The sequence below is a fragment of the Penaeus chinensis genome, chromosome 15 (assembly GCF_019202785.1).
Source record: "Penaeus chinensis breed Huanghai No. 1 chromosome 15, ASM1920278v2, whole genome shotgun sequence".
NCBI lineage: Eukaryota > Metazoa > Arthropoda > Malacostraca > Decapoda > Penaeidae > Penaeus > Penaeus chinensis.
In genome coordinates, this window is record NC_061833.1 from 13,930,363 (window position 1) to 13,946,241 (window position 15,879).

Sequence of the window (15,879 nt, forward strand, 5' to 3'; positions counted from 1 at the left end):
TGTATGTATGCAAAATACCGTCAACAGAAGCAAAATGTTTGTTCTAATGCAACCTCGTCATTACATTAGCCAGATTGCTAAATCACGGGTAATGATACTGTTCCACTATCACTTTAAACTATATATTTTTAAAAAGATATTAGGTCTAAATCCCCCATCTTCAGAGTCTGCTGCATCTCTCCTTCACATTTGTTTGAATAGTTTACATACATTAAACACAAGTTCAAAGGTGATTTTGTACGTTAGAAGACAGCCACCATGCAATGTTAGTGTAGAAAAACTAACGCCCGAACAGGGACTCGAACCCTGGACCGTTAGGTTAAAAGCCTAACGCTCTACCGACTGAGCTATCCGGGCTCTGCCCTATGAGGAATAATGATATAATATACAGTAAATTTGCTATTTCTTTATATTATTTTATTATATAATTTACATTTTATACCTTTGTAAATTTAATCTATATTTTACATTTTGATGAAATTATAATAAAATAATCGGAGGAATAGGCATTCATTTTTTTGGCAAAATAGATAACTGATGTAGACATATTATAGTGTTATTCCATCAGCCAGTCAGTACTTATTTTTTCGGTGTGAATAAGTATTATTCGTTACGAAACCTACAGGACCATAATAATAGTTATGAAGTGTCGGGGGATCGAACCCACGACTTTTCACTTGTAAGATGAACACTATGACAGTCATATACCGAAACATACTATAAAACATAGATTTTATTATCTTATATGCCTGCAGGTATATACACATGTAAAAGTACAGCTCAAAAACAATGCGGCACAGTTACAAAAAAGGACCCCAACACCTCAGCATGAAAATTGGAGAGTATAGTCCGTAGACTCTCACGTCTGTAAACCAATTTCCTCTGGTCCGTAAATCGAGAAAATAATGGAGGTCTTTGCACTGTTTTCATTTCATGAAAAGAGCGGTCATTTCTTTGCGATTTTTCAAGATGCAGTTATTTATTACTTTTGCTTATCCTCTACTGTCTTGCACTTTTTGAATGAAAAAAATCGAAAATAAGAGTCAAAACATCCTATCATAATTACGTATAAATATACATACAAATATATATGAATATTTCCGAAAATATAACAAGAATAAATCCATAATCTATAGATCATTACATCACACTATCAAAAAAAACTTTTAGGTACGTACACCGTTGGGTCTCGCCGTGCATCGTCTGTCGGGAAGCGCTGGGAATGAAAAAAAGTTAAATATTATCAGTTTCTAAACTTCTGTGGTTGTTTATTGATGCAGCTTAACCATAGTAATGGATGTTGAGTCGAATGTTCGTCAGGTACGTACTTGCAATGTGAAGCATGATCGTAAAAGTAAAATGCATGATGGACAAGGGACTACCGGTTCTGTCCTAATAAGAAATGAGTTTCGCTGCACAGCGTTGAAGTAAGAATATTGTGTATTCGTATATGGTATGATAGAAGAGAATACCAAGTTGTTTAATGTTACCGAGAGCGATATACAGACACATAGGGAAATGGACACTACCATGTTATAGAGCATAAAAAAAAGTAATAAACAGGTACATCTGCTCAGGCCATCTATTTATCGACGAAAATATCCGCAGCATATCACTGCCCATAACAACACCAGGACAAAGCTAGAGTCCTTAGTGTCCGTTCCCTACTGTCTAGGGAATAAGTAGAAGATAGGAAAGCTTAGGTTTGGGTTTTGGGTTCGTATGGTGTAATGTTTGTTTATTTTAGGTAATCCAATAGTATTGCATAACTTATCTGTGGAGCAAAAATATGAAAACCTTATTTACGTTTCTGTTATGTTTTGGGTTAATCTTTACGGCATGGACGCACCAAGGTTGGAAGGATAACACTGCTCACAGCCAAAGTCCACTCAGTGTTCTTGGGTTTCAGTTCTATTTTTCCATGAATAAGAAGGTGGGCAGTGGCCGAAGGGCCATGCGCAGTCAAGATAACTTACATTATTGAATTAATTTTGTGAAGTTGGGTTGGGGACTTAGTTTCTGCCAAGTGTGACTTTACTGTAAAGGATTACCATGTTTTAGATTTATTCATGCTCTGTGGCATATTAAGAAAGGTTCCTGTTCAGATTGGAACTGCGTGAAGTGGCACTGTGGCCTCCATGCCTGGTGCATCAGCCAAGACCTGCAGACTTTCTTCCCACTCTTCTAAGTTTGGCAAGACAGAGAATATACTGATTTTTTTAAATTGATGAAAAATTTAATGGGATGATACCAAAATGTTATTAATGGAATTTTCTATTTGCTGAAGCATGTGAAGCGTGGAATCTGTAACATCATTATCCTTGGCTATATAAACAAAGGTACATGGAGGTGTAACCTTGCCCTTACTTCTGGTAAATTCCTAGAATAGGTCTGCAATATACCCATTCATCCTGGGTGGCGGCATCCTCTCATACCTTGGCAAAAACTTTGCTGATGCTGGGTATTGTCAAATTAAGTCATGAATCCATCTCCTTGTGTGGGAAAAAGTACAAACCCCAGGTTGAAGTATTACCCAGAATTTGGTAACGGTTAAATTTCATACAGCCATCTTTTATAATGCAAAAAATATATGGAAACAACAGAGCAAATAAATCTAAGAAACTTATTGTCTCTGTAGTTTTGTGATTTACCTGATGTGAATGGATTGAAGTCAATCAAATTTGGTATCACTAGACTCCTGTCAGTGTCTACTAGCCAATGGAACTAGTAAATAAGGACAGTATGAATCAGTCTTACTTCTTTCTTGCTGGCAAAATGTATTCATATCCCTAGCAAGGAGCTTTAGGTGGCACAGCCCTCTAACAATGACAGAAACAGGTAAATTTACTTTGGGAGAATTCATGTCCTCTTCGCTGTTGGTACCTAGCTGTAGCTAAAACCACTGTAAATGTGAAAAGTCTCCTTTTGATATATCATATATCAGTTGAGAAATAAGGATGTATATCCCTGTAACACATGTTCTGGTGATGTTGATGTTTTCAGCATAAATGTTGAAATCACCATTATGTGTATACCTGCCAAGGGGACATACTGAATAAAATAATTATTGAAGTAGAATTTTCAAGTTTCATGATCTTGGTAATTTTTCTTAATATGACCACAATTGTGCTATGGCCGAGACAACAATTCACAACAATGCATATATATTTAGCAAGATCGTACTTGGCCAGGTTATTTGATGATAGGTTATCTTGGAGGTTTACAAACTTCTAAAGATAACCTCCTACCATACTATAGTTGACCCAGTCTCAGGAAAGAATTAGAATAAGGATTAGAATAAGAAAGAAATTTGGTGAATTGTAGTACTCCAGAGTATGATGTGAGTTGCCAATTTTTCCTCTTGAAATTGGATGCACTTTATATATGGTAAAGGTTTGTGTACCTTTGTGGAATTGCAAGCACAAGGATCACAGTAGCACTGGACCTAGCCTGTAACCATATATTTTTTTTTTGAAATTCATAAAGGGATTGTGGGCTATTTTACTATGTGCAGAATATGTATATTGATCTTTATTTTATGCCTTTTGTTACCATATTCTGTTATGTGATTTGGGGGTTTGTTGTAATTGCATCATCTAAATTACTCTCTATTACTTTGATTTCAGCAGACCCAAGTTTTAGTTTCTGGTTAAGTAACATGTTTGTTATTATGGCTGTTTGTAATTTTTTCAGCCATTGTTTGAAATTGAATAGAACTTCATATTTCTGTCACTTTTAGTAAGTGGGTGTTAAAGGATCTGATAACCAATTTTTAGAACTGAATTTCATTTTTGTGTTTTTTCATTTTTGTAGGTTTATGATTGCCTTCTATGATTAGTATGAGCAATGTAATGTGACCATATGTATTTTTTCTCTTTCAGTTTAAGGACTTCCTGTATCTCTACAACAGCATATCAGAGAAATGTTTTAATCTGTGTGTGACAGCTTTCAACAAGCGTGACCTTGAATATGAAGAGGTAAGATGATCTTTTTATTATAGTTTGGTTAGTTAAAGAGATTCATAAAAAAATGAATATAAAATGTGTGTCAGAGTGAGTGTGTGCCTGAGTGAGTGTGTGCCTGAGTGAGAGTGTGCTTGAGTGAGAGGGTGCCTGAGTGAGAGGGTGCCTGAGTGAGTGTGTGCCTGAGTGAGCATGTACCTGAGTGAGAGGGTGCCTGAGTGAGTGTGTGCCTGAGTGAGAGTGTTCCTGAGTGAGAGTGTTCCTGAGTGAGAGTGTTCCTGAGTGAGAGTGTTCCTGAGTGAGAGTGTGCCTGAGTGAGTGTGTGCCTGAGTGATTGTGTGCCTGAGTGAGTGTGTGCCTGAGTGAGAGGGTGCCTGAGCGAGTGTGTGCCTGAGTGAGAGTGTGCCTGAGTGAGTATGTGCATGAGAGAGAGTGTGCCTGAGAGAGAGTGTGCCTGAGTGAGAGGGTGCCTGAGTGAGAGTGTGCCTGAGTGAGTGTGTGCCTGAGTGAGTGTGTGCCTGAGTGAGAGGGTGCCTGAGCGAGTGTGTGCCTGAGTGAGAGTGTGCCTGAGTGAGTATGTGCATGAGAGAGAGTGTGCCTGAGAGAGAGTGTGCCTGAGTGAATGTGTGCCTGAGTGAGAGTGTGCCTGAGTAAGAGTGTGCCTGAGTGAGAGTGTGCCTGAGTGAATGTGTGCCTGAGTGAATGTGTGCCTGAGTGAGAGTGTGCCTGAGTGAGAGTGTGCCTGAGTGAATGTGTGCCTGAGTGAATGTGTGCCTGAGTGAATGTGTGCCTGAGTGAGTGTGTGCCTGAGTGAATGTGTGCCTGAGTGAGTGTGTGCCTGAGTGAATGTGTGCCTGAGTGAGAGTGTGCCTGAGTGAGTGTGTGCCTGAGTGAATGTGTGCCTGAGTGAGAGTGTGCCTGAGTGAGTGTATGCATGAGAGAGAGTGTGCCTGAGTGAGAGGGTGCCTGAGTGAGAGTGTGTCTGAGTGAGTGCATGAGAGAGTGTGTGCTTGAGTGAGGGGGTGCCTGAGTGAGAGTGTGCATGAGTGAGCGTGTGCATGAGAGAGAGTGTGCCTGAGTGAGAGTGTGCCTGAGTGAGAGTGTGCCTGAGTGAGAGTGTGCCTGAGTGAGAGTGTGCCTGAGTGAGTGCATGAGAGAGAGTGTTCCTGAGTGAAAGTGTGCCTGAGTAAGTGTGTCCCTGAGTGTGTGCATGAGAGAGAGTGTGCCTGAGTGAGAGGGTGCCTGAGTGAGAGTGTGCCTGAGTGAATGTGTGCCTGAGTGTGTGCCTGAGAGAGAGGGTGCCTGAGTGAGTGTTTGCCAGAGTGAGTGTGTGCCTGAGTGAGTGTGTGCCTGAGTGAGAGTGTGCCTGAGTGAGAGTGTGCCTGAGTGAGAGTGTGCCTGAGTGAGAGTGTGCCTGAGTGAGAGTGTGCCTGAGTGAGTGTGTACCTGTGTGAATGAGTGACTGCCTGAGTGAGTGTGTGCCTGAGTGAGTGTGTGCCTGAGTTAGTGTGTACCTTAGTGAGAGTGTGCCCGAGTGAGTATGAGTGAGTTCCTGAGTGAATGTGTTCCTGAGTGAGTGTGTGCCCGATTGAGTGAGAGTGAGTTCCTGAGTGAGTGTGTGCCCGAGTGAGTGTGAGTGAGTTCCTGAGTGAGTATGTTCCTGAGAGAGAATATGTGCCAGAATGAGTGTGTTCCTGAGTGAGTGTGTGTGTGCCTGAGTGAGAGTATGCCTGAGTGACAATTATATGTTATACTTACCTTGCTATTTTTCATTTCCAGATCCATCTTGTATACATTTTACATATTTACTTTTATGTATAATGCTGTGGTGTTATTAATTTATTCATGTAATTATGTATGTGTACCATTCTTATCACTTCTTATGACTTAGCAACCTTTCTTAAAAATAAATCTAGTAATTAACTTTCTTTGCTTTCAGGCTAGCTGTGTGGATCGATGTGTAGGCAAACAGGTCAATGTAAACCACAAAGTGATGTCAGTGTATGCAGAAATTCAACCTGTCTACCTCCAGAAACGTCTTGATGAGATGAACAAACAGGCTGAAGCGCAGATGCAGGCTCAGATTCAGCAGGAACAGCAGCAGCAAGTTCAGCAAGACTCTCAGCAGTAAGAAAGTAAATGAATGTTCATTATGGCATTTTTTTCTTGTGCGTTATCCCGAAGTGTGAGACTGGGTTTCTCTCGTGCCTTTTCTGTTGCGAGAATCCCGTCCCAAATACACAAACTAAGGAGAGTGTATGTCCTTGGTGCCACAAAGCATAGTTTTCACTGTAGTGCGCTGAACAGATTCTGTGCGAAAGACATTTCGGGACAGTTAGATAACAGTAACCAGCAGGCTGTAGGGAAGATTGACCCAAAGTTCCAGTTAGTGTACACTTGCAAGGTGTGTAATACAAGACAGTCTAAAATAATCTCTCAGCTTGCTTATAAAAAAGGTGTTGTAATTGTCACGTGTGAAGGCTGTGCCAAACACCATTTAGTGGCTGATAATCTTGGTTGGTTTTCTGATTTGGATGGAAAGAAAAACATTGAAGATATATTGGCAGAAAAAGGGGAGGCAGTGCGCCGTGGCATGACTGGCCTGGTCCTGGAGCAAAATGAGCAAGCTAATCCCAGACAGAATAACATTGAAGAAGAAGAAGAAGCTAGGGCACAAGCTGCTTGGGGTTCTGTGCAGGAAACTCTGAAGATGATGGCTCAAGATGATGATAAAATGTCTTCAACCAATTCTATTGAGAGTGATGAGAAAAAGTAGTAAATGTATGTGGTAGTAAAAAGTTAAAAGTATTGAGTAACAATAATAATGGCAAGAAGGTTATCACTAGTGATCTTTTTAGGTCTTCCAGGTGCAGGGAAATCAACTCTGTGCAAGGAATTATTCCATAGTGTGGAGAATAAAGAAAATTCTAGTGCTATTTGCCTGATTCATGTCTGTTTTGATGAACTGATACCTCTATCTCTCCAAGAGAAATTTGTCTTAATGAAGCAAAGTAAGTTAGAGCATGATGATGAGGGGGAGAGTTGGAAGTCAACACGTCGTGATGTTTACAATAAAGTAGACAGGCTTGTTGAATGCTTAAGAAATAACACCACTGATTTGGAAGTCTTCAAGCTTTTTGGTATTGTGGAAAAACGAGATGCTAATGTGGATTATGTAATTCTTTTAGATGATAATTTTTATTATAGAAGTATGAGGTATGAATATTTCCAGCTTGCTAGAAAGCATAATATAGGGTTTTGCCAGTGTTACTTAGAATGTACAACTGAAATTGCCATGCAACAAAATCTAAGCAGAGATATTCAGGTGCCAACAGCTGCAATTGAAGCCATGGCAAAAAATCTCCAACCTCCCCAGCCACAAGAGTTAATGTGGGAGTTTAACACAGTTGTGATTTCATCGAAGAGCCCAGACAGAACAGATGCAGTATGGGATGTTATAGAGAAGTCTCTGGAGTCGCCTGTACCACCCCTTGAAAACCGAGACTTAGAGATAGCTGAAGCACGTCTCAGGTGCTCGCTCAGTGTAGCCCACCAAGCAGATTTAATTTTGCGCAGTCTGGTGGGAACACTAATCAGAGAAGCAAAGGCAAACAAGGACTTCCCTACCACCAAGTTGCCGGAGTTTTCACGCAAGGTAAATTCTGGACGTCAGAGCATTATTGTTGCAGTTAGAGAAGGGTCCCTCAGGTTCCCATCCCATTTAGCAGAAGAAGTGTGCGAAGAGAAAAAACAGGAATTTTGTGCATTTTTGAGATCGGAAATGGAGAAGAAACTGAGAGATCAGTCACCAAATTGTTGCGAGTGAGAACTAAAAAGTGTTGTTGTTTAATAGTGGAAATTTTGTTTTGAGTGAATTGTATTGAAATGTGCTCTTATAATCGTCCCGAAAAGATGTATATTTATGTCTTTCAGAAGATGAAAAATATGTAAATAAAGTATTACTAAGTATTCCAGATTAATTACCACCTATTGCTTCTCCCTTTCTCTGTTCCTGTCCTTTGTCTTCCCTTGCCCCTTTCTCCCTCTCCCTTTCTTTATTCCTGTCCCTTGCCCTATTCACCTTTCTCTCTCTTTCTCCCCTTCTCCATTCTGTATTCTAGTCCTTAGTTCTCACTTTTCTACTTCCACTCCCACTCCCACTCCCACTCCCACTCCCTCTCCCTCTCCCTCTCCCTCTCCCTCTCCCTCTCCCTCTCCCTCTCCCTCTCCCTCTCTCTCTCTCTCTCTCCCTCTCTCTCTCTTTATCTCTCTCTTTCTCTCTCTCTTTCTCTCTCTCTTTCTCTCTCTCTCTCCCCCCCCCCCCTCTCTCTCTCCTCTCCCCTCTCTCCTCTCCCCTCTCTCCTCTCCCCTCTCCCTCTCTCCTCTCTCCTCTCTCCTCTCTCCTCTCTCCTCTCTCCTCTCTCCTCTCTCCTCTATGCTCTCTCTTCTCTCCTCTCTCCCGTCTCCCTCTCCTCTCCTCTTTCATCTCTCCTCTCCTCTGCTGTTTTCTTTTCTCTTCACTTCTCTTCTCTCCTCTCCTCTCCTCTCCTCTCCTCTCCTCTCCTCTCCTCTCCTCTCCTCTCCTCTCCTCTCCTCTCCTCTCCTCTCCTCTCCCACTCCCACTCCCACTGCCACTGCCACTCCCTCTCTCTCTCTCCCTCTCCTTTCCTCTCCTCTCCTTTCCTCTCTCCTCTTCTCTCCTTTCCTCTCTCCTCTCCTCACCTCTCCTTTCCTCTCGCCTTTCCTCTTCTCTTCTCTTCTCTCCCACTCCCACTGCCACTCCCTCTCTCTCCTCTCTCCCTCTCCTTTCCTCTCTCCTCTCCTCTTCTCTTCTCTCCTCTCCTCTCCTCTCCTCTCCTCTCCTCTACTCTCCTCTCCTCTCCTTTCCTCTCTCCTCTCCTCTCCTCTCCTCTCCTCTCCTCTCCCCTCCCCTCCCCTCCCCTCCCTCCTCTCCTCTCCTCTCCTCTCCTCTCCTCTCCTCTCCCCTCCTCTCTCCTCTCCTCTCCTCTCCTCTCCTCTTCTCTCCTCTCCCCTCCCCTCCCCTCCCCTCCCCATCCCCTCCCCTCCCCTCCCCTCCCCTCCCCTCCCCCCCCCCTCTCCCCCCCTCCCCTTCTAGGAGCCTTTGCTATGCTTGGTCCTTTCTCTCTCTATTCTAGGAGTCCCTGCTCTCTCTCTATCTCTGTCTTGTCATTTTTCTCTATTCTAGCTATGATCAGGGCCCTCCCCCCAATGACGCCCCTCCTCTCTCTTTCACTCTCTCTTTCTCTTTCTCTCTCTCCCCCTCTTCCTTTCCCTTCTCTTTCTCTTTCACACAACCACTCACCCCTCTCTGTCTGCCAGTGTCTCTCATTTGTGCTCCAAGAGAGTACCATATTAAATACCCCTCCAATCCCTTGCCCGTTGTTGTCATGGGGGGGGGGGGGGGGGCTTAGGAGGCGGACACTGAGACCCAATGATGGGGAACTCCTCAACCTTGGGACTCAGCCATCGACTCAACTAATTTTTTCTCTTCCAGCAATGTCTCCAAAAACAAGTAGGCAAAGTCTCTTTCCGCAGCCGACCCGACCATTCCCGTTTCGTCACAGTAACATCTGAAAACCAAGCTATAGCATTAGCAAATCTAACTGATCTATATGGTAATCACATCCCTACAGAACCTCATCCAACCCTCAATACTTGCACCGGAACTGTTTCTATCTCCCCAGCAAATTGCCTAATCTATGACAAAGATTGGTCAGATTGTGGAGAAGACTTGCTCGCCTGTCTCACGGACTATGATGCGACATCAGTACAATGCAATTTCATTCCTCCCAGAGGTAATCGTATGAAACCCACTAACATTGCCAAAATTACTTTCCGTAGACATGACCTTCCCTTATATGTTTACATAGGTGGAGAATCCCTCCCTGTCCGACCATACCAACCTCCTCCTCGTCAGTGCCAAAATTGTTGGCGTTTAAGACTCCCAGCCAAACACTGCCGTTCCACAGCCAGATGCCCGCTATGTGCCCAACCTGGCCATACTCGATCAAACTGCTCTGCACAATCACGCACATGTGCCAACTGTGGCGGCCCCCATGATGTATTTTATAGAGGCTGCCCCACCTACAAATTTGAGTCTGAGGTAGCAACTCTCAGATTCAGACTTGGACTCACTCTATATGAAGCCAGACAGGAAGCACGTCGACGAGGTAATCCTTACTCCAGTAATGTCGCTCACTCTGCCACTCCCCCTACTTCCCAAGCTCCTACACCCTCTTCTAAACCTACCCCCCATCTAACTTCCCCTCTTCTACCTCCTACCTCCCCCAGTCAATTTTTTTTGCCATCCTAAACCCAGACACTCTACCCCCCTACCCGCAACAGACAAAATAAATGTTCCACCCCCTCTTCCCCTACCTCAAGATGACCTCCACCTTCCTTTGCCCCTACTCTTCAGACACCAGACTTCTCTTCCCCCCCTCACAAGAAAACCTTTATCTCACCAACTCCATTACAGAAACTCTTGAAGATATTCAAAACTACATAATCGAGTCCCAAACTGACACTCATCCACCTTCAAATTCTACAACTCCCGCTCCCTCCACACTCAAAGTGACTGCCGATATCCATCCTCCTCCTACTCAATTTCCCCCCACACCCAATCCTACCCCATCCCAACAAAACCCATCCCCCCCCCGACTCCAGCCCCGCCTACATTAACCCTCCCACCATCCCCTCTATCCCTTCCACTCCCTCCTGGATACACACGTGAAACCTTATATCACAAGTACCCTCTTCCCCAGACCCTCTACTTCCTAATACCTCCTGATACAACACCACCTCCCCCCTCTCATTCCTTATCCCACCCTCTAGCTCCTTTCCCTTCAAATTCTCCAACACGTACTGCAATCGTTATCACTAAATCAACGAAAGTATAACTATCCTTCATTGAAACTCGGTTTCCGCTCTCACAGACCCGACCTCCGTCATATCCTCTTCTCTTATAACCCATCCATTATATGCCTTCAAGAGACTTTTCTTACACAATCTCCAATACCAATCCCCAATTACCATTTTGTCTCTTCCCCACACTCCCTTTATGTCTCGTCCATACTTATCAACCAGAAAACACCTTATGTCATACCTCCCTTTCAAACCCCAAGTCGCTAATGAACTGGGTGATTATTTTCAGTACCCCCATTATCTTCACCCTATCCTCTGCTGAGTCCTATAATGCTCCCTTTTTTTCCTCTGAACTCAGTGCTGCCCTAAAATCGTGCCGCAACACTCATGAAGGCCCTGACGGTATTCACTACCGTATGCTCTGACAACTCCCATCTTCCTCATTATCCTTCCTATTAACAACTTACAACCATATATGGACATCAGGAAATGTTCCTTCTCATTGGCGAGAAGCTCTTATCCTCCCCTTCCTGAAACCCAATAAATCGGGTACCCTCCCTCAAGACTATCGCCCCATCGCACTAACTAGCTGCTTATGCAAACTACTAAAGCGAATGGTTAACTTCCGCTTAATGTGGTATCTTGAATCCGCATTTGCACGCCAGGAATCCGTACTAGCTATATTTTTCGATCTAGAAAAAGCATATGATACGACATGGAGGTACCCTATTCTCCAACAATTGTCCTCTCTAGGCATAGGGAAAACATTGGAGTCTTCATAAAGTCTTTCCTCTCCCAACACATTTTCCAGGGCAAAATTGCCTCTGCCACATCATCTTTCTTCCCACAAGGCAGTGTGCTTAGTACCACCTTATTCCTTCTTGCTGTAAATAACATTGTCTCAGTTCTACCACCAGGAGCCCGGTTATCACTATTTGTTGATGATTTAACCATCTATGCCTCTGGCACATCCATACCAAATCTCTACCAATTTCTTCAATCTGCAATATCATCATTATCCTCCTGGGCCACAAACCATGGATTCCGCTTTCCTACTTCCAAATCTTTCTCCATGCTTTTTCTCCCGCACACGTGTAGGTCCCCTACCTCCACTCTTCTTATATGACACTCCACTCCAACACTGTTCCTCTGGTAAATTTCCAGGCGTCGTTTATGACTCTAAACTGTCCTGGCGAAACCATATTCTTTACATCAAAGAAAAAGCTCGCCGCCGTCTCCGAATCTTACAAACCCTATCCCATATATCTTGGGGCTCAGATCGAAACACTCTCCTTCATCTTCATGTCACCTTGATCCTCTCCACTCTCGATTATGGATGCCATATCTATTCCTCAGCCTCAACTTCTCTCCTTGCCCATCTTGATACAATCCATCACTGTGGTCTTCGCTTAGCCCTAGGTGCCTTCCGCTCCTCTCCAGTTGAAAGCCTGTACAGTGAATCAGGCATACCATCTCTCTCTCGACGCCGTGCCCTTCTCTCTCTCCGATGTTATGCTCGATTCCACCAACTTCCCCTCACTAAACTAACTATTCCACGATCCCTACTTCCTACCTTTGCTTCTTCTCCACGTTTATCTACTCCTTTTTCCACTCGCATGGATACCCTCCTCTCCCATTCCTCTTTTCTCCATCTCCGACCTCTCCCGTTCTCTGTCCATTCAGTCCCTCCATGGCTTATACCTTACCCCCATATTTGCTCCTGTTTTTCCTGACCCACCAAAATCAAATATTCCTCCTGCTGTCCTTCTCACCCATTTCCTTGACCATGTCTCCACTCATTCCTCCAGTATTCACGTTTACACTGACGGCTCCAAATCCACCTCCGATGCTGGTTTTGCAGTAATCTTCCCAACTCGTACTTTCAAATACCCCCTCCCTCCTGAATCCAGTGTCCTTACTACAGAGCTGTATGCACTCCTTATTTCCTTAAAACACATATACTCACTCCCCTCTTCCTCTTTTACAATTTTTACTGACTCCCATAACTCATTAACTTTCATAAAGTTAATACACACGACCAATCCCCTTGTTTGTAAGATCCAGAACTGGTTGTTCTACTTGTCCACATGTCTTAAAACAAACAAATTTTGATGGGTGCCCAGCCATGTTGGAATCCCCGGCAATGAACAGGCAGATACTCTAGCACGCTATGCTGCCATGTCCACATCATACCAACCACGTTTCTCACTATCCCAGCCACGGATTATTACCCACACTTTAAGACTTTCTTGTATAATCGATGGCAATCTTTTTGGTCAAGTCTCCACACTAATAAATTACATACTGTAAAACTATTAATCTCCTACTGGTCAGCTCCATTTCATCGGAACAGACGTTGGGAGACGGCTCTCGCCCGCTTACGCATTGGCCACACCCGTCTAACATACTCCTATCTGATGTCACAATCTGATCCACCCCTATGTTCCTTATGTAATGTTCCTCTTTCAGTCCCACACATTCTATTGTCATGCCCACGTTTTGAAGCCGCCTGTATCTCTACTTTCCCACACCTATCCTCCCTACATAGAACTCCCAAACCTATCAGACATCCTTACAGAATCTCACACTTTCTGCTTTGACAACCTGTTTTCCTTCCTCAAACGCATATATACCCTTCACTTAATCTAATCCCGTTACATAACCTCACCCGACCCTAACCCATTCACTCACCAATTCCTTTGCCCAGCTTTAACAACTAATCACTAACTCAACCACCCTTCACTAACATTTACTATAGTGTTACATGACCTTAGATGTCTAGCACATTTATTTTGCTTTTAACCATTAACCATTAACCATATTAAATATGCTCCTTTGTATGGTAATACAGACAGGGCATTTCTTTTATTAAAAGAAATGCCCTGTACTTTATGCACAAAAAAGCATACAGTACATAAATCGGTCAGCACTTATTTTTTGAGCTGCTTTGGTTGATATTTTCGTAAAAATTGTACCCCCCTTCATTCCCTTGCCTGTTGTTGTCGTGTGGGGGCTTAGGAGACAGGGATTGGGAATAAATGCTGGGGATCTCCCCTGCCTTAGGGTCTCAGCCTTTGACTCAACTAATTTTGCTTGGTCTTTTTTCCCTCTCGCTTATTCGTTTCCATCCCTTCTCTAACCCTTCTACTATCCACTTCCTAAGGTGTGAGAGCCGTGTTGAAAGGATGAAAGGCTGACTTTGTGCCAGTCCTGAACGGCTTGGGTTTAGTTGTCTAGCCCATACCCTTCACGGGGACCCTGTGGGGTGGACTGTTTCTCTCACAACATACTCTAGGCTTAACATGGCAATATAAATAGATTTTATACCCTTGTTAGGGTCAACGAAGTTTGCCCCTTCATCAATACTCAAACTCTCCCAGTTCCCTAACCCCAGACTCTCTTTTGACTGTGAACACTGCAGCTACTACTCCCTCCTCAATGCCTACTAGTACATTATCCACAGAAGTCAACACTCAACCTCCAAGAGGCATTCCTACTCTCCCAACATTCCCAACCCCACAACCTTCTTCATCAATCACCTCATCCTCCCTTATTACTACTTTGCAGCCTTATTGTCCACCTCTGCATAATACTCCCTCAACATTACTCCCTCTTCCATACGTCCCCGTCCATCTGCTACCCCCATCTCTACAAATATCTTAAAACTATTTAGCCCAGCCAAATGGGACCGATTTTTTTTGATCCACCCACAGCTCCTTACTATGACAACACTCTTCTTTTCCAGCAGTCTCTTTCTGCAGCCGTTCCCGTCTCGTCAGAGTTACATCCAAATCCCATGCTATAGCATTATCAACCCAAGCTGATCTCTCTGGCAGCCCCATTCCTACAGAACCTTATCCAACCCTCAATACTTTTACCGGAACTGTCTCCATCTCCCCAACAAACTGCCCTATCTATACTAAAAATTGGTCAGATTGTGGAGACTTACTCACCTGCCTCACAAACTATGATGTGATATCAGTTTAGTGCTACTCCATTCCTGCTAGAGGCCCTCGTAAGAGTGCCACCAACATTGCCAAAATTACTTTCTGTAGACATGACCTTCCCTTTAATTGGTGGAGAATCCCTTCCTGTCCTACCATATCAATCTTCTCCCCATCATTGTCAAAACTGTTGGCATTTAGGACATCCTGCCAAACAATGTTATTCCATAGCCCGATGCCCTCTTTGTGCCAAACCTCATAATGAATTAAACTGCTCTGCACAGTCACGCGCACATGCCAACTGTGGCTGCCTCCATAATGTAATTTATAGGGGCTGCCCCACCTACAAGTTTGAGTATGAGGTGGCAACTCTCAGATTCAGACTTTGTCTGCGTGAAGCCAGACCGGAAGCACGTCGACGAGGTTTTTCTCTCACTCCCTATTCCAGTAATGTCACTCGCTCTGCCCCTTCCCCTCCCTTCCAAGATGTTCTTACACCCTCCCCTATACCTATTCCTCCTCCATCTTACTTCCCCACTTCTACCTCCTACCTCCCCCAGTCAAATTCTTTTGATATTCTAAATCCAGACACTCCCTCCCTCTGTGTCTCATCTATACTTATCCTTCAGAAAACACTTTATGTTATACCTCCCTTTCAAACCACTGTTCCTTGCACAGTTATTTGCATATTTTTTTCGCCGCTGGATCGTAGTTATTTCAGTCTACTTCTCCCCTTCTCACCCCACTGACTTTGTTGCCTGTAAAACTCTAATTCATCAACTCCAGCCACCTTTCCTTGTAGCTGGTGATTTTAACTGCCGCTTCACTCTTTGGAGTGATTCTATCACTACCTCCCATGGCCGATCCCTAGAATGCTCCACTCTCTATTGTTCCTACCCCTCCATTCCCCTTTCGTCCATTTCAGATATGCTGCAGTGTTTCATAGTTACAGTCCTAAGAGCTACCTATACAGCCATTCTCTAACCTCAAGACCTCATACCTCCATATGTGTTTCATGGTGGAATTCTGATTGTACTTAAGCGATTCGCTTAAAATGCGCAGTCTAGAACAGTTATTGCTACAAATGA

At 43.8% G+C, this 15,879-nt stretch overlaps 3 protein-coding genes and 1 non-coding gene across 4 annotated transcripts; 3 read left to right on the plus strand and 1 right to left on the minus strand.

Moving 5' to 3' along the window:
* Positions 1-284: 284 nt before the first annotated feature.
* Trnak-uuu lies at positions 285-357 on the minus strand. The gene has a single exon. It is a non-coding gene; the product is annotated as a tRNA-Lys (tRNA).
* An 826-nt stretch (positions 358-1,183) lies between these two features.
* Positions 1,184-6,259, plus strand: LOC125032731 (mitochondrial import inner membrane translocase subunit Tim10B-like). Its single transcript, XM_047624029.1, has 3 exons — positions 1,184-1,320; positions 3,882-3,977; positions 5,902-6,259. The coding sequence occupies exons 1-3, from the start codon at positions 1,294-1,296 to the stop codon at positions 6,091-6,093; spliced, it is 315 nt and encodes a 104-aa protein (XP_047479985.1). The 5' UTR covers positions 1,184-1,293; the 3' UTR covers positions 6,094-6,259.
* On the plus strand, positions 6,106-6,738 carry LOC125032730 (uncharacterized protein C24H6.02c-like). The gene has a single exon (XM_047624028.1). The coding sequence runs from the start codon at positions 6,106-6,108 to the stop codon at positions 6,736-6,738; it is 633 nt and encodes a 210-aa protein (XP_047479984.1).
* Positions 6,739-6,786: 48 nt separating this feature from the next.
* LOC125032729 (L-seryl-tRNA(Sec) kinase-like) lies at positions 6,787-7,931 on the plus strand. The gene has a single exon (XM_047624027.1). It carries the CDS (start codon positions 6,787-6,789, stop codon positions 7,786-7,788), a length of 1,002 nt encoding a protein of 333 aa, XP_047479983.1. The 3' UTR covers positions 7,789-7,931.
* The last annotated feature ends 7,948 nt before the right edge of the window (positions 7,932-15,879 follow it).